The sequence below is a fragment of the Ylistrum balloti genome, unplaced genomic scaffold, assembly GCF_031769215.1.
Source record: "Ylistrum balloti isolate Yb309-2 unplaced genomic scaffold, AGI_CSIRO_Ybal_v1 Utg369972, whole genome shotgun sequence".
NCBI lineage: Eukaryota > Metazoa > Mollusca > Bivalvia > Pectinida > Pectinidae > Ylistrum > Ylistrum balloti.
In genome coordinates, this window is record NW_026782064.1 from 1,055,725 (window position 1) to 1,075,662 (window position 19,938).

The 19,938-nt window shown below is 39.8% G+C and overlaps 1 protein-coding gene and 1 pseudogene across 1 annotated transcript; both read left to right on the forward strand.

Annotated features, from left to right (window-relative positions):
• Window positions 1-711: 711 nt before the first annotated feature.
• On the forward strand, window positions 712-11,690 carry LOC132547724 (uncharacterized; annotated as a pseudogene).
• Window positions 11,691-14,498: 2,808 nt separating this feature from the next.
• On the forward strand, window positions 14,499-19,638 carry LOC132547726 (uncharacterized). Its single transcript, XM_060211529.1, has 8 exons — window positions 14,499-14,513; window positions 14,808-14,913; window positions 16,588-16,756; window positions 16,923-17,111; window positions 17,221-17,462; window positions 17,677-17,883; window positions 18,770-18,989; window positions 19,482-19,638. Exons 1-8 carry the CDS (start codon window positions 14,499-14,501, stop codon window positions 19,636-19,638), a joined length of 1,305 nt encoding a protein of 434 aa, XP_060067512.1.
• Window positions 19,639-19,938: the final 300 nt, after the last annotated feature.

The window sequence follows — 19,938 nt, forward strand, 5'->3', positions numbered from 1 at the left end:
CCATTGGTGACATAAAACCACTACTGACATACAACCAGAACTGACAAACAACCACTATTGACATACAACCACTATTGACATACAACCACTACTGACATATAGCCATTTGTCACATGTAGCCACTAGTTGTATACAACCACTGGTGACATCAAACTATCATTCACATACAACCACAGGTGACATCAAACCATCAGTGATATACAACAAATTTTGACACAACCTCTACTTACATACATGCTTTTTATCGCATACAACAGTTAATAAAATGCATTTATCACTTACATATAAATACTAGCATCATAAAACCACAGACAATAAAAACTTGCCAGGTTTTTATACATCTATAGCACCAGATGTTTTACAATATGTATTAGAAATAGATAATTCGGACAATGTATCAGTGATCATATTACACATCAGACTTTTATCCATCACGTTTTGTATAAACTCTAAGTGGACCAAACTCTGTACTGAAATGACAACTCCTCTGGTAAGTATGTACGGTATACCTAGACATATTGTATCAGTTGTATGTTTGTTGATACATATACACATATTAATGTAAGCGAATACAGCTTTAGTCTCATACAAATGAAATTAAAATATCGATTTTAATGAGTGTTGATGTTATATAGAACCAATTGCTCAATGATTTGAAATGTCACAAGTGTTAAGGCGAGTGACATATGGAATTATTTTGTGTTTAACGACATGGCAGTATGTGATAAATACATGTATGTAGAACTTGCTGCACATACCAAGGTAAAATTCTTTTTAAATACAAGTTCTAACAAAAGTTGGTTGAATTGAAGGTTTTGCTTTCAACACGTGTTTATTTCGAGGCTTTCTCCATAGATTCAGAGAGAGAGAGGTTTGACCATTCCGTCAACCGCCGTCTTCATCGCCGGAGAAATCGCGGGGACAGGAATTCTAGCTCTTCCAAGGGCAGTAGAAGATACAGGTAACATTAATGTTAGTGGGAGATACCGGTTACATTAATGTTACTGAGAGGTACAGGTAACATTAATGTTAGTGGGAGATACAGGTAACATTGATTTTAGTGAGAGATACAGGTAACATTAATATTAGTGGGAGATACAGGTAACATTGATTTTAGTGGGAGATACAGGTAACATTGATTTTAGTGAGAGGTACAGGTAACATTAATGTTAGTGGGAGATACAGGTAACATTGATTTTAGTGAGAGATACAGGTAACATTGATGTTAGTGGGACATACAGGTAACATTGATGTTAGTGGGAGATACAGGTAACATTGATATTAGTGAGAGATACAGGTAACATTGATGTTAGTGGGAGATACAGGTAACATTAATATTAGTGAGAGATACAGGTAACATTGATGTTACTGGGAGATACAGGTAACATTAATATTAGTGAGAGATACAGGTAACATTGATATTACTTGGAGATACAGGTAACATTGATGTTACTGGGAGATACAGGTAACATTAATATTAGTGAGAGATACAGGTAACATTGATGTTACTTGGAGATACAGGTAACATTGATGTTAGTGGGAGATACAGGTAACAATGATGTTAGTGGGAGATACAGGTAACAATGATGTTAGTGGGAGATACAGGTAACAAAGATGTTAGTGGGAGATACAGGTAACAATGATGTTACTGGGAGATACAGGTAACATTAATGTTAGTGGGAGATACAGGTAACATTGATTTTAATTGGAGATACAGGTAACAATGATGTTACTGGGAGATACAGGTAACATTGATGTTAGTGGGAGATACAGGTAACATTAGCATTAGTGAGAGATAGAGGTAACTTTGATGTTAGTGGAAGATACAGGTAACATTGATGTTAGTGGGAGATACAGGTAACATTAATGTTAGTGGGAGATACAGGTAACATTAATGTTACTGGGAGATACAGGTAACATTGATGTTACTGGGAGATACAGGTAACATTGATGTTAGTGAGAGATACAGGTAACATTAATGTTACTGGGAGATACAGGTAACATTGATGTTACTGGGAGATACAAGTAACATTGATGTTAGTGGGAGATACAGGTAAGGGACCTATGTTATGCCAACGGTAAGTGATCTATGTTAAGCCGACGGTAAGGGATCTATGTTAAGCCGAAGGTAAGTGATCTATGTTAAGCCGACGGTAAGTGATCTATTTAAGCCGATGGTAAGGGATCTATGTTAAGCCCACGGTAAGGGATCTATGTTAAGCCCACCGTAAGGGATCTATGTTAAGCCGACGGTAAGTGATATATGTTATACTGATTATACAATGTACTATGCTTGCGTAGTTAACAATGTAGACCAATTCCTATTGATGATGACATGTAATGGTATACATACTCTCAGAGCAATGATTGCTTTTATAAAGGACAGGCAAAACTAATATATGTCAATATACATTCAATCGATATTTCACTTTAAATTTGATTGGACTTCATGTTTGCATTTTTCTTTTGTGTGTATTGATGTTGCAACATTGCAGCATTTTTATATATTTGACTAGGATGGGCGGGCCTGATATTGACTGTACTCTGTTTGACTAGGATGTGTGGGCCAGATATTGACTGTACTCTGTTTGACTAGGATGGGTGGGCCAGATATTGACTGTACTGTTTGACTAGGATGGAGGGCCTGATATTGACTGTACTCTATTTGACTAGGATGGGCGGGCCTGATATTGGCTGTACTCTGTTTGACTAGGATGGGCGGGCCTGATATTGGTTGCACTCTTTTTGACTAGGATGGACGGGCCTGAAATTGACTGTACTGTACTCTGTTTGACTAGGATGGGTACTCTGATTTGACTAGGATGGGATGGGCGGGCCTGATATTGGTTGTACTCTGTTTGTTTGACTAGGATGGGTGGGCCTGATATTGGTTGTACTCTGTTTGACTAGGAGGATGGGTACTCTGTTTGACTAGGATGGGCCTGATATTGACTGTACTCTGTTTGACTAGGATGGACTGGGCCTGAGGGCCTGATATTGACTGTACTCTGTTTGACTAGGATGGGCGGGCCTGATATTGACTGTACTCTGTTTGACTAGGATGGGCGGGCCTGATATTGACTGTACTCTGTTTGACTAGGATGGATGGGCCTGATATTGACTGTACTCTGTTTGACTAGGATGGGCGGGCCTGATATTGGTTGTACTCTGTTTGACTAGGATGGAGGGCCTGATATTGGTTGGACTCTGTTTGACTAGGATGTTCGGGCCTGATATTGGTTGTACTCTGTTTGACTAGGATGGGCGGGCCTGATATTTGTACTCTGTTTACTGGGGCCTGATATTGACTGTACTCTGTTTGACTAGGATGGGCGGGCCTGATATTGACTGTACTCTGTTTGACTAGGATGGACGGGCCTGATATTGACTGTACTCTGTTTGACTAGGATGGGTGGGCCTGATATTGACCGTACTCTGTTTGACTAGGATGGGTGGGCCTGATATTGACTGTACTCTGTTTGACTAGGATGGGCGGGCCTGATATTGGTTGTACTCTGTTTGACTAGGATGGGTGGGCCTGATATTGGTTGTACTCTGTTTGACTAGGTTGATATTGGTTGTACTCTGTTTGACTAGGATGGTCGGGCCTGATATTGGTTGTACTCTGTTTGACTAGGATGGAGGGCCTGATATTGACTGTACTCTGTTTGACTAGGATGGGTGGGCCTGATATTGACTGTACTCTGTTTGACTAGGATGGGTGGGCCTGATATTGACTGTACTCTGTTTGACTAGGATGGGTGGGCCTGATATTGACTGTACTCCGTTTGACTAAGATGTGTGGGCCTGATATTTGACTACACTGTTTGACTAGGATGAGGGTCCTGATATTGACTGTACTCTGTTTGACTAGGATGGGCGGGCCTGATATTGGTTGTACTCTGTTTGACTAGGATGGGCGGGCCTGATATTGGTTGTACTCTGTTTGACTAGGATGGGTGGGCCTGATATTGACTGTACTCTGTTTGACTAGGATGGGCGGGCCTGATATTGGTTGTACTCTGTTTGACTAGGATGGGCGGGCCTGATATTGGTTGTACTCTGTTTGACTAGGATGGGCGGGCCTGATATTGACTGTACTCTGTTTGACTTTGATGAGGGGCCTTATATTGGATGTACACTGTTTGACTAGGATGGAGGGCCTGATATTGACTGTACTCTATTTGACTAGGATGGGCGGGCCTGATATTGGCTGTACTCTGTTTGACTAGGATGTGTGTGCCTGATATTGACTGTACTCTGTTTGACTAGGATGGACGGGCCTGATATTGACTGTACTCTGTTTGACTAGGATGGGCGGGCCTGATATTGACTGTACTCTGTTTGACTAGGATGGGCGGGCCTGATATTGACTGTACTCTGTTTGACTAGGATGTTTGTGCCTGATATTGACTGTACTCTGTTTGACTAGGATGGATGGGCCTGGTATTGACTGTACTCTGTTTGACTAGGATGGGTGGGCCTGATATTGACTGTACTCTGTTTGACTAGGATGGGCGGGCCTGATATTGACTGTACTCTGTTTGACTAGGATGGACGGGCCTGATATTGACTGTACTCTGTTTGACTAGGATGGGTGGGCCTGATATTGACCGTACTCTGTTTGACTAGGATGGGTGGGCCTGATATTGGTTGGACTCTGTTTGACTAGGATGGTCGGGCCTGATATTGGTTGTACTCTGTTTGACTAGGATGGAGGGCCTGATATTGACTGTACTCTGTTTGACTAGAATGGAGGGCCTGATATTGACTGTGCTCTGTTTGACTAGGATGGGCGGGCCAGATATTGATTGTACTCTGTTTGCCTAGGATGGGCGGGCCTGATATTGGTTGTACTCTGTTTGACTAGGATGGAGGGCCTGATATTGACTGTACTCTGTTTGACTAGGATGGGCGGGCCTGATATTGGTTGTACTCTGTTTGACTAGGATGGAGGGCCTGATATTGACTGTACTCTGTTTGACTAGGATGGGCGGGCCTGATATTGACTGTACTCTGTTTAACTAGGATGGGCGGGCCTGATATTGGTTGTACTCTGTTTGACTAGGATGGGCCTGATATTGACTGTACTCTGTTTGACTAGGATGGGCGGGCCTGATATTGACTGTACTCTGTTTGACTAGGATGGGTGGGCCTGATATTGGTTGTACTCTGTTTGACTAGGATGGGCGGGCCTGATATTGACTGTACTCTGTTTGACTAGGATGGGTGGGCCTGATATTGACTGTACTCTGTTTGACTAGGATGGAGGGCCTGATATTGACTGTACTCTGTTTGACTAGGATGGCCTGATATTGACTGTACTCTGTACTCTGTTTGACTAGGATGGAGGGCCTGATATTGACTGTACTCTGTTTGACTAGGATGGGTGGGCCTGATATTGGTTGTACTCTGTTTGACTAGGATGGAGGGCCTGATATTGACTGTACTCTGTTTGACTAGGATGGGCGGGCCTGATATTGATTGTACTCTGTTTGACTAGGATGGGTGGGCCTGATATTGATTGTACTCTGTTTGACTAGGATGGGCGGGCCTGATATTGGTTGTACTCTGTTTGACTAGGATGGAGGGCCTGATATTGACTGTACTCTGTTTGACTAGGATGGGTGGGCCTGATATTGACCGTACTCTGTTTTACTAGGATGGGTGGGCCTGATATTGGTTGTACACTGTTTGACTAGGATGGAGGGCCTGATATTGACTGTACTCTGTTTGACTAGGATGGAGGGCCTGATATTGACTGTACTCTGTTTGACTAGGATGGGTGGGCCTGATATTGACTGTACTCTGTTTGACTAGGATGGAGGGCCTGATATTGACTGTACTCTGTTTGACTAGGATGGAGGGCCTGATATTGACTGTACTGTGTTTGACTAGCATGGGTGGGCCTGATATTGACTGTACTCTGTTTGACTAGGATGGGTGGGCCTGATATTGACTGTACTCTGTTTGACTAGGATGGGTGGGTCTGATATTGATTGTACACTGTTTGACTAGGATGGACGGGCCTGATATTGATTGTACTCTGTTTGACTAGGATGGGCGGGCCTCAAATTGATTGTACTCTGTTTGACTAAGATGGGTGGGCCTCATATTGATTGTACTCTGTTTGCCTAGGATGGAGGGCCTGATATTGACTGTACTCTGTTTGACTAGGATGGGCGGGCCTGATATTGACTGTACTCTGTTTGACTAGGATGGACGGGCCTGATATTGACTGTACTCTGTTTGACTAGGATGGGTTGCCCTGATATTGACTGTTATCTATTTGACTAGGATGGGTTGGCTGATATTGACTGTACTCTGTTTGACTAGGATTGGCGGGCCTGATATTGATTGTACTCTGTTTGACTAGGATGGAGGGCCTGATATTGACTGTACTCTGTTTGACTAGGATGGGCGGGCCTGATATGGGCGGGCCTGATATTGACTGTACTCTGTTTGACTAGGATGGACGGGCCTGATATTGACTGTACTCTGTTTGACTAGGATGGGTGGGCCTGATATTGACTGTACTCTGTTTGACTAGGATGAGGGGCCTGATATTGATTGTACTCTGTTTGACTAGGATGAGGGGCCTGATATTGACTGTACTCTGTTTGACTAGGATGGGTGGGCCTGATATTGACTGTACTCTGTTTGACTAGGATGGGTGGGTCTGATATTGACTGTACTCTGTTTGACTAGGATGGGTGGGCCTGATATTATTGTACTCTGTTTACTGGGCCTGATATTGGTTGTACACTGTTTGACTAGGATGGAGGGCCTGATATTGACTGTACTCTGTTTGACTAGGATGGGCGGGCCAGATATTGACTGTACTCTGTTTGACTAGGATGTGTGTGCCTGATATTGACTGTACTCTGTTTGACTTGGATGGACGGGCCTGATATTGACTGTACTCTGTTTGACTAGGATGGGTGGGTCTGATATTGATTGTACACTGTTTGACTAGGATGGACGGGCCTGATATTGATTGTACTCTGTTTGACTAGGATGGGCGGGCCTGATATTGATTGTACTCTGTTTGACTAGGATGGGTGGGCCTGATATTGACTGTACTCTGTTTGACTAGGATGGACGGGCCTGATATTGACTGTACTCTGTTTGACTAGGATGGACGGGCCTGATATTGACTGTACTCTGTTTGACTAGGATGGGTGGCCCTGATATTGACTGTTATCTGTTTGACTAGGATGGGCGGGCCAGATATTGACTGTACTCTGTTTGCCTAGGATGGGTGGGCTGATATTGACTGTACTCTGTTTGACTAGGATTGGCGGGCCGGATATTGATTGTACTCTGTTTGACTAGGATGGGCGGGCCTGATATTGGTTGTACTCTGTTTGACTAGGATGGAGGGCCTGATATTGACTGTACTCTGTTTGACTAGGATGGGCGGGCCTGATATTGACTGTACTCTGTTTGACTAGGATGGGTGGTCCTGATATTGCCTGTACTCTGTTTGACTAGGATTGAGGGGCCTGATATTGACTGTACTCTGTTTGACTAGGATGGGTGGGCCTGATATTGACTGTACTCCGTTTGACTAGGATGGGTGGGCCTGATATTGACTGTACTCTGTTTGACTAGGATGAGGGGCCTGATATTGATTGTACTCTGTTTGACTAGGATGAGGGGCCTGATATTGACTGTACTCTGTTTGACTAGGATGGGTGGGCCTGATATTGACTGTACTCTGTTTGACTAGGATGGACGGGCCTGATATTGACTGTACTCTGTTTGACTAGGATGAGGGGCCTGATATTGATTGTACTCTGTTTGACTAGGATGGGTGGGCCTGATATTGACTGTACTCTGTTTGACTAGGATGGGTGGGCCTGATATTGATTGTACTCTGTTTGACTTTGATGAGAGGCCTGATATTGACTGTACTCTGTTTGACTAGGATGGAGGGCCTGATATTGACTGTACTCTGTTTGACTAGGATGGGTGGGCCTGATATTGACTGTACTCTGTTTGACTAGGATGGGTGGGCCTGATATTGATTGTACTCTGTTTGACTAGGATGAGGGGCCTAATATTGACTGTAATCTGTTTGACTAGGATGGGTGGGCCTGATATTGACTGTACTCCGTTTGACTAGGATGGGTGGGCCTGATATTGACTGTACTCTGTTTGACTAGGATGAGGGGCCTGATATTGATTGTACTCTGTTTGACTAGGATGGGTGGGCCTGATATTGACTGTACTCTGTTTGACTAGGATGGGTGGGCCTGATATTGACTGTACTCTGTTTGACTAGGATGGGTGGGCCTGATATTGACTGTACTCTGTTTGACTAGGATGGGTGGGCCTGATATTGACTGCACTCTGTTTGACTAGGATGGGTGGGCCTGATATTGACTGCACTCTGTTTGACTTGGATGGGTGGGCCTGATATTGATTGTACTCTGTTTGACTAGGATGAGGGGCCTGATATTGACTGTAATCTGTTTGACTAGGATGGGTGGGTCTGATATTGATTGTACACTGTTTGACTAGGATGGACGGGCCTGATATTGATTGTACTCTGTTTGACTAGGATGGGCGGGCCTCAAATTGATTGTACTCTGTTTGACTAGGATGGGTGGGCCTGATATTGATTGTACTCTGTTTGACTAGGATGGGCGGGCCTGATATTGCTTGTACTCTGTGCCATCCTGTCGACGTACACAGGGATCATCCTTGGCGAGGCATGGACAATAGTGTGTTCGAGGACTGTAAAGGTCATGTACAGAACCCATATCAACTACTGGGACAGAAAGCATATGGTGCAGCTGGCAGGTTTGTAAACTATTAAATAAGTTTTATGATTTTGTATCTCCTAATTGTGACTTATCTCTGTATATGTAATTCATCTGTTTATGATTTGACTGTATTTCAGTTTTAAATACGCTGTTGTTGATATCTCCGTTTTTCGACATTAGACAGTGAACTTTATTTATTTTAGGTATGCGGTGTCGGTATGCCTCCATGTTACGATGTTCGGTGGAGCAGTCGTCTTTCTCCTCTTAGCCGCCGACAACATGGAAACCTTAGTAAAGGCCCTGGGACATGACATATCCTTCTGTTTCTGGTTGTTAATCATAGCTGGATTTCTGGTCCCATTTACCTGGTTTGGTACACCGAAAGATTTCTGGTAAAACAGAATATTTCCGTTATGTTATTTGACTGTTTGATGTCTTCCTGATAACTGTGATCAAAAAAAAAAAAAAAAACTAAAATCCATTTAATTTCTGATCCAGGTTGGTTGCTTATGGAGCTACGCTAGCTTCTGCGTCAGCTACGGTCATCATAGTGGTCAGTATTGGACTTGATGCTCCAAACCAAACGTCCACTCAGCATCAGGGCGCTGACTTTCAGAAAATTGCTCTAGCATTAGGGACAATAGTGTTTGCACTTGGAGGTCATCCGGCTTTTCCTACTTTTCAAATGGATATGAAGAGACTCAAAGATTTCAAGAAGGCCGTTTGTCTCGGATTTGTTAGTTAGTTGAATTCTGTGATTGTTTTAATTCATGTTACACACGGATAATGAAATACCGAAAGATAGAAACATGCTTTACTGTGTAGCTCCTTTAGCAAGTATTATCTTCCTGTTCTGTTAAAATAGTTAGGATTGTGTTAAAGCAGTCGTACATCTGTGAAATGACTAAGTGTTAAAAAAGGCACGAATGTTTAAAGAATGTGATTGTCTTGTAGTTGTGGTCCTCCTGTACCTGCCAGTGACATCTGCCGGGTACTTTGTGTACGGTAATACGTTGAATGACAATATATTAAACAACCTTCCATCTGGGGGTCTGTCCTACGCTGTTCTGTTGTTGGTCACCATTCACCTATTGCTAGCCATTGTCATAGTAATCAGCCCAGTTATACAGGAAGTGGAAATGGTACTCCATGTACCAAGAGGTATCTAGATTTATTACGTTTACCAGACAACTGTGTAACATGCACGGAACATAAAGAGATACGATTGCAGCATCTCAAGAAATCCGTCATAAAACAGTGCCTCTCTTACTATTAGCGTTAACCTTAACCGGACTTCTTTATACTGACACAATAGGTACATGTATTCAATGCGGAAGTAAGACTGTACTTACTTACTGTGTTGGATTCACTTACAGGGTGGATTTAATCAATTTCTTCCATTACTCTTGTTAGAACTAGACGCTTGATGAAAATGAAATCAAAGCATAAATACATATTTATAGATCCCGACGTGAAGATCGCACTCTATGATTTTCATAGTAAATATGAGGGGGTATCTACAGAAGAGGCATCAATATGTGATACGCCAATTCTTGTCTGCTGAAATTATGACATTGCCAATAAGCAAATAGAATGAGGCTTACGCGATAGCCATTGAAACTTTACCCACATACCATTCAGTCGTTCCGAAGATGAAATATTATCACTCAATCAGTCATGCTTCAGTATTACATTTATTATGTTGTTAGTTAATAACATGAATAAGGAACTTTCCAAGTGTACATCGGACTCTCCTAAACGTCACAAGAATCCGTTAAACCTACATTTTATTGCTGGTCCGTGTAGCGTTAAAACCAATTTAACCTTTGTCAAATCGTTTCATCGATTTTGCGTTTGGATTATCAAGAGGGTGTCAACTTGGTGGTATTTTTTTGTGTATATATAACTAGAGAGGTAGGTTAACTGTGAAACAAAATAGGTCAAGGAATTTAAAAATTAAAAACATAAAAAAGACGCATTGATAGTTTACCTCAAAGTGCAGTTGTTGTTTACAAAGCAATTACATAATTCACATTTTCTTTATGAAGATTTCACCTGGAAGAGATGTGTAACGAGGCTGCTGGTCGTCGCCTGTGTGTTGTTTGTGGCCGAGACTGTACCAAAGTTCAACTCGTTATTGTCTTTAATTGGTGGATCATCACTGACAATATTGGATTTTATTTGTCCAATATTATTTCATATGAAAATGCATAAACTGAAGGTGGAAGCTTCAGAACAAATCAACGATAACAATCGTTTAGAGGGAGTGCAGGTTTCATGGGATAAAACCATTGAGTACGTATCATTCGGGTGACAGGTTTAGCATTGTCATGGTTATATCACTAATTGAAGGCTAAATCAGGAACAATAATTAACTGGACCAGAATTCTTTAAGACGGTTGGAACTCGGACATTTTACAACTAATAGCTATATCTATCTCTACTTATATCACAGAACACCTTTCTAGGGTAGAGATTATAACTTGGCATCATTGTTATACATGGGCTATACCATTACTCTTTACTGTATTATTTGATATTTTGTGTAAAAAACGGAAACTTTAAACATTTGAAGGAGAAATATTTCAATAATTCAATATATAACTTTCATTTTCAGGATTAGATAATTGTAATAGAATGTCGTTACATGTCTAAATTATTCGGTATGATATGTTCATATTATGGTGTAGTAAAACTATTATCTGCACGTGATGTAGATTATATATATATATATTTGTTTATGTATCATACATATATTATAGGCACATACCGTTGTGGAGAAAGGTACTGAACTACGAGATCCTTGGTCTAGGTGTTGTAGCCGGCGTAGCTGCCTCGGTGTCCGCCATCATCAACATCGTCAGTCCCGATTCTTTCTCCATGCCTTGTTACGTCAACATAAGCAGTGCTGCTACTTAATCCTTGTGTATAGTCCATTATAGAGCAGTGTACATCTTGTATATCATATATCACTGATGATAAAACTAAGTTGAATTTCCCTATGTAGGATGTCAATGGTAGGACAGAGATGATCAATACTTCATCTCATTAATCTACCAAATCACACCAGCTGATCCGGACTTGTCTTCAATATGCTTCTCGTAAATCAAAGAGAGTGTTATTTAATTAAGAAACACTGTAGGAACAAACCAATTTATAGAGCAACATGATGCGTTTTATTATTGATATTTTATTTAAAAGGCATATTTTCGTCACCAGAACTGGATGAGCCTGTTAGCGAACACGATTCGTCTTCAAAACTATGTGCAATTTTGTCTCGGTGATATTGATATGACGACAAACGGACGTATTCTCCACAGTTCTGGTCGGAATTGTTAAAATCTAACGTAATCTACTTTAGTGTTTTATTTCAAACTTTCCTACTTAAGAATAAAGCCGACTCGGCCATGCCTTAGACTGCACACTGTCAATCCTTATTCTTTACCTTTTTGTATAGAACAATAGCTTTTGTTCCTTTTTGTTGCAATTCGAGTTATTACAAAGTTTGTGGTAACAATAATATCATCAAGATTAGGCACTGTTGGTTCATGGTATGTGTTCAAAGGTTAGGTCATGGGTATGTAACAATCATCATAGGTTAGGTCATGGGTACGTGACGGTCAGTACAGGTTAGGTCATGGTTATGTAATAATCATCATAGGTTAGGTCATGGGTATGTAACAGTCATTACAGGTTAGGTCATGGGTATGTAACAATCATCATAGGTTAGGTCATGGGTATGTAACAATCATCATAGGTTAGGTCATGGGTATGTAACAGTCATTACAGGTTAGGTAAGGTATGTAACAATCATCATAGGTTAGGTCATGGGTATGTAACGGTCATTACAGGTTAGGTCATGGTTATGTAACAATCATCATAGGTTAGGTCCTGGGTATGTAACAGTCATTACAGGTTAGGTCATAGGTATGTAACAATCATCATAGGTAAGGTAAGGTATGTAACACTCATCATAGGTTAGGTCATGGGTATGTAACAACCATCATAGGTTAGGTCATCGGTATGTAACAATCATCATAGGTTAGGTCATGGGTACGTAACGGTCATTACAGGGTAGGTCATGGGTGTGTAACGGTCATCATAGGTTAGGTCATAGGTATGTAACAATCATCATAGGTAAGGTCATGGGTATGTAACAATCATCATAGGTTAGGTCATAGGTATGTAACAATCATCATAGGTAAGGTCATGGGTACATAACAATCATCATATTTTAGGTCATGGGTACGTAAAGGTCATCATAGGTTAGGTAAGGTATGTAACAATCATCATAGGTTAGGTAAGGTATGTAACAATCATCATAGGTTAGGTCATGGGTACGTAAAGGTCATCATAGGTTAGGTAAGGTATGTAACAAACATTATAGGTTAGGTCAAGGTTATGCAACAGTCATCATAGGTTAGGTCATGGGTATGTAACAATCATCATAGGTTAGGTAAGGTATGTAACAATCATCATAGGTTAGGTATGGTGTGTAACAATCATCATAGGTTAGGTCATGGTTATGTAACAATTATTATAGGTTAGGTAAGGTATGTAACAATTATTATAGGTTAGGTAAGGTATGTAACCATCATCATAGGTTAGATCATAGGTATGTAACAATCATCATAGGTTAGGTCATGGGTGTGTAACAATCATCATAGGTTAGGTCCTGGGTGTGTAACAATCATCATAGGTTAGGTCCTGGGTGTGTAACAATCATGATATTTTAGGTCATGGGTATGTAACAGTCATTACAGGTTAGGTAAGGTATGTAACAATCATCATAGGTTAGGTCATAGGTATGTAACAATCATTATAGGTTAGGTAAGGTATGTAACAATTATTATAGGTCATGTCATGGGTATGTAACAATTAACATAGGTCAGGTCATGGGTATGTAACAATTATTATAGGTCATGTCATGGGTATGTAACAATTAACATAGGTCAGGTCATGGGTATGTAACAATTATTATAGGTCAGGTCATGGGTATGTAACAATCATCATAGGTCAGGTCATGGGTATGTAACAATTATTATAGGTTAGGTCCTGGGTATGTAACAATCATCATAGGTTAGGTCATGGGTATGTAACAATCATTACAGGTTAGGTCATGGGTATGTAACAATCATTACAGGTTAGGTGATGGGTATGTAACAATCATTTTATAAACCACCGGTTACACACAAACAATATTGACATTCAAGAAACTATCAGTAACATACAAGTAGCGATATGAAATATTTTTACATATATCCATAATTTACATACGGGCAGTAATAACTTACAAAATCTGTGACATAATACGAAAATTGACAGCATAAAACAACGACGTACAACGACCTGTAACATAAAATTATCAGTGACATGGAACAACCAACAACATACAAATACAAGTGATGGTAACATACAACTACTAGTTACTACTGCACACAACCAATTGTAACATACAACCACCATTAAGATAAAAACACTTGACGACATATAACAGCTTGTGAAAATATATACTACTTACATATTATTACTAGCATAATAAAATCACTTAAATAATAACTTATTACGATAATTATCATATAAATCTATGGCAACGGATGTTGTTAAATACAGATTAGATTAGAAATAGATAATATAAAAATAACATTGTATTAGTGATGATGATAGATACAAGTTGTGTATCCAGAACCTGCTGTCAACTCTCCGTAGACCAAACTCTATTCTGAAATGACAACTCCTCTGGTAAGTACTTATGGTATACATACATTTATATTGTTACAATCGGTTCATTATTATTTTATTGGACACAGTAGCGGCATTGAGACATGACTTATTTCTGACCTCACAATAGCGTTATTAGACAGTTGTCTACCATATCTATGACATGACACAGCATGCCAGGTATGTGATAAAAATATATTATACTTTGACACATATATCAGCCATTAAAAGTCTATTATTACACTTCCTGATAAAGGTTTGTAACATTGCAGGTTTTGCTTACAAAACATGTTCATTTCAAGGCTTTTCTTATAGATTCACAGAGAGAGAGGTTTGACCATCCCGTCAACCGCCGTCTTCATCGCCGGAGAAATCGCGGGGACTGGAATTCTAGCTCTTCCCAGGGCAGTAGAAGATACAGGTAACATTAATGTTAGTGGGAGATACAGGTAACATTAATGGCAGTGGGGGATACAGGTAACATTGATGTTACTGGAGGATACAGGTAACATTGATGTTACTGGGAGATACAGGTAACATTAATGTTAGTGGGAGATATAGGTAACATTAATATTAGTGAGAGATACAGGTAACATTAATGTTAGTGAGAGATACAGGTAATATTGATGTTAGTGGGACATACAGGTAACATTAATGTTAGTGGGAGATATAGGTAACATTAATATTAGTGAGAGATAGGGGTAACATTGATGTTATTGGGAGATACAGGTAACATTAATGTTAGTGAGGGATACAGGTAACATTGATGTTAGTGAGAGAATACATGACATAAAACATATGGAAGCAAAAATGTTTTTTAAATTTGATAATTAGTTGTAATCCGGTATGTGAGGTCACATTGATATTTGATGTTCTATTGATGTCACTGTTAATTATCCTGTTCTTTTTGCTTGAATTTCTACTTTATATAATTCAAGTTGTGTTATTTTGTTTATATTACATTATTTCTTAGTGGATGTTGTGGAATTAAATCCTAAGTTATGTTATGACATTGATATCACGTGATGTCGCACTGCCCTATTTGTTTGCTATAACAAAGGATGTATTGCCGCCTTGTACAAATGGTATGTTATGGTTGATATTTGTCTATTGATATCGGGTGTGATCATATTGACCTGTCAATCAAACGATATCATAAAAACACCGACGATAAAGGATTTCTGATAACGTACAGTGTTAAAAAATAATGCAATTGAACTTTTTCTTTGTGGCGTAATGAAATGTAAGATGACGTAAGGTCGCTATTATTTATATGCTATAACGGCGACGTTGTTATCAAGTTTTATAAAGCATGTACTCTTTGAATATCATTAATAGACAATATTACAATGCTTTGAAACGTTTGACTAAGATCAGGTGATTAGGACTTGCGAGACTGATATCAATTGTACTACATTTGACTAGGACTGGCGAACTTGATATTGACTGCTTGAGTAGGTTGTGTGGGCCTGATATTGAATGTACTCTGTTTGACTTGGGCGGGCGGGCCTGAAATTGACTGTACTCTGTTTGACTAGGATGGGTGGGTCCGATATTGACTGTACTCTGTTTGACTAGGATGGGTGGGCCTGATATTGACTGTACTCTGTTTGACTAGGACGGGTGGGCCTGATATTGACCGTACTCTGTTTGACTAGGATGGGTGGGCCTAATATTGACTGTACTCTGTTTGACTAGGATGGGTGGGTCTGATATTGACTGTACTCTGTTTGACTAGGATGGGTGGGCCTGATATTGACTGCACTCTGTTTGACTAGGATGGGTGGGCCTGATATTGACTGCACTCTGTTTGACTTGGATGGGTGGGCCTGATATTGATTGTACTCTGTTTGACTAGGATGAGGGGCCTGATATTGACTGTAATCTTTGACTAGGATGGGTGGGCCTGATATTGACTGTACTCCGTTTGACTAGGATGGGTGGGCCTGATATTGATTGTACACTGTTTGACTTGGATGGGTGGGCCTGATATTGATTGTACTCTGTTTGACTAGGATGGGCGGGCCTGAAATTGATTGTACTCTGTTTGACTAGGATGGGTGGGCCTGATATTGATTGTACTCTGTTTGACTAGGATGGGCGGGCCTGATATTGCTTGTACTCTGTGCCATCCTGTCGACGTACACAGGGATCATCCTTGGCGAGGCATGGACAATAGCATCTGAATTGTTCGAGGACTGTAAAGGTCATGTACAGAACCCATATCAACTACTGGGACAGAAAGCATATGGTGCAGCTGGCAGGTTTGTAAACTATTAAATAAGTTTTATGATTTTGTATCTCCTAATTGTGACTTATCTCTCTATATATAATTCATCTGTTTATGATTTGACTGTATTTCAGTTTTAAATACGCTGTTGTTGATATCTCCGTTTTTCGACATTAGACAGTGAACTTTATTTATTTTAGGTATGCGGTGTCGGTATGCCTCCATGTTACGATGTTCGGTGGAGCAGTCGTCTTTCTCCTCTTAGCCGCCGACAACATGGAAACCTTAGTAAAGGCCCTGGGACATGACATATCCTTCTGTTTCTGGTTGTTAATCATAGCTGGATTTCTGGTCCCATTTACCTGGTTTGGTACACCGAAAGATTTCTGGTAAAACAGAATATTTCCGTTATGTTATTTGACTGTTTGATGTCTTCCTGATAACTGTTATCAAAAAAAAAAAAAAAAAAAACTAAAATCCATTTTATTTCTGATCCAGGTTGGTTGCTTATGGAGCTACGCTAGCTTCTGCGTCAGCTACGGTCATCATAGTGGTCAGTATTGGACTTGATGCTCCAAACCAAACGTCCACTCAGCATCAGGGCGCTGACTTTCAGAAAATTGCTCTAGCATTAGGGACAATAGTGTTTGCACTTGGAGGTCATCCGGCTTTTCCTACTTTTCAAATGGATATGAAGAGACTCAAAGATTTCAAGAAGGCCGTTTGTCTCGGATTTGTTAGTTAGTTGAATTCTGTGATTGTTTTAATTCATGTTACACACGGATAATGAAATACCGAAAGATAGAAACATGCTTTACTGTGTAGCTCCTTTAGCAAGTATTGTCTTCCTGTTCTGTTAAAATAGTTAGGATTGTGTTAAAGCAGTCGTACATCTGTGAAATGACTAAGTGTTAAAAAAGGCACGAATGTTTAAAGAATGTGATTGTCTTGTAGTTGTGGTCCTCCTGTACCTGCCAGTGACATCTGCCGGGTACTTTGTGTACGGTAATACGTTGAATGACAATATATTAAACAACCTTCCATCTGGGGGTCTGTCCTACGCTGTTCTGTTGTTGGTCACCATTCACCTATTGCTAGCCATTGTCATAGTAATCAGCCCAGTTATACAGGAAGTGGAAATGGTACTCCATGTACCAAGAGGTATCTAGATTTATTACGTTTACCAGACAACTGTGTAACATGCACGGAACATAAAGAGATACGATTGCAGCATCTCAAGAAATCCGTCATAAAACAGTGCCTCTCTTACTATTAGCGTTAACCTTAACCGGACTTCTTTATACTGACACAATAGGTACATGTATTCAATGCGGAAGTAAGACTGTACTTACTTACTGTGTTGGATTCACTTACAGGGTGGATTTAATCAATTTCTTCCATTACTCTTGTTAGAACTAGACGCTTGATGAAAATGAAATCAAAGCATAAATACATATTTATAGATCCCGACGTGAAGATCGCACTCTATGATTTTCATAGTAAATATGAGGGGGTATCTACAGAAGAGGCATCAATATGTGATACGCCAATTCTTGTCTGCTGAAATTATGACATTGCCAATAAGAAATAGAATGAGGCTTACGCGATAGCCATTGAAACTTTACCCACATACCATTCAGTCGTTCCGAAGATGAAATATTATCACTCAATCAGTCATGCTTCAGTATTACATTTATTATGTTGTTAGTTAATAACATGAATAAGGAACTTTCCAAGTGTACATCGGACTCTCCTAAACGTCACAAGAATCCGTTAAACCTACATTTTATTGCTGGTCCGTGTAGCGTTAAAACCAATTTAACCTTTGTCAAATCGTTTCATCGATTTTGCGTTTGGATTATCAAGAGGGTGTCAACTTAGTGGTATTTTTTTGTGTATATGTAACTAGAGAGGTAGGTTAACTGTGAAACAAAATAGGTCAAGGAATTTAAAAATTAAAAACATAAAAAAGACGCATTGATAGTTTACCTCAAAGTGCAGTTGTTGTTTACAAAGCAATTACATAATTCACATTTTCGTTATGAAGATTTCACCTGGAAGAGATGTGTAACGAGGCTGCTGGTCGTCGCCTGTGTGTTGTTTGTGGCCGAGACTGTACCAAAGTTCAACTCGTTATTGTCTTTAATTGGTGGATCATCACTGACAATATTGGATTTTATTTGTCCAATATTATTTCATATGAAAATGCATAAACTGAAGGTGGAAGCTTCAGAACAAATCAACGATAACAATCGTTTAGAGGGAGTGCAGGTTTCATGGGATAAAACCATTGAGTACGTATCATTCGGGTGACAGGTTTAGCATTGTCATGGTTATATCACTAATTGAAGGCTAAATCAGGAACAATAATTAACTGGACCAGAATTCTTTAAGACGGTTGGAACTCGGACATTTTACAACTAATAGCTATATCTATCTCTACTTATATCACAGAACACCTTTCTAGGGTAGAGATTATAACTTGGCATCATTGTTATACATGGGCTATACCATTACTCTTTACTGTATTATTTGATATTTTGTGTAAAAAACGGAAACTTTAAACATTTGAAGGAGAAATATTTCAATAATTCAATATATAACTTTCATTTTCAGGATTAGATAATTGTAATAGAATGTCGTTACATGTCTAAATTATTCGGTATGATATGTTCATATTATGGTGTAGTAAAACTATTATCTGCACGTGATGTAGATTATATATATATATTTGTTTATGTATCATACATATATTATAGGCACATACCGTTGTGGAGAAAGGTACTGAACTACGAGATCCTTGGTCTAGGTGTTGTAGCCGGCGTAGCTGCCTCGGTGTCCGCCATCATCAACATCGTCAGTCCCGATTCTTTCTCCATGCCTTGTTACGTCAACATAAGCAGTGCTGCTACTTAATCCTTGTGTATAGTCCATTATAGAGCAGTGTACATCTTGTATATCATATATCACTGATGATAAAACTAAGTTGAATTTCCCTATGTAGGATGTCAATGGTAGGACAGAGATGATCAATACTTCATCTCATTAATCTACCAAATCACACCAGCTGATCCGGACTTGTCTTCAATATGCTTCTCGTAAATCAAAGAGAGTGTTATTTAATTAAGAAACACTGTAGGAACAAACCAATTTATAGAGCAACATGATGCGTTTTATTATTGATATTTTATTTAAAAGGCATATTGTTGTCACCAG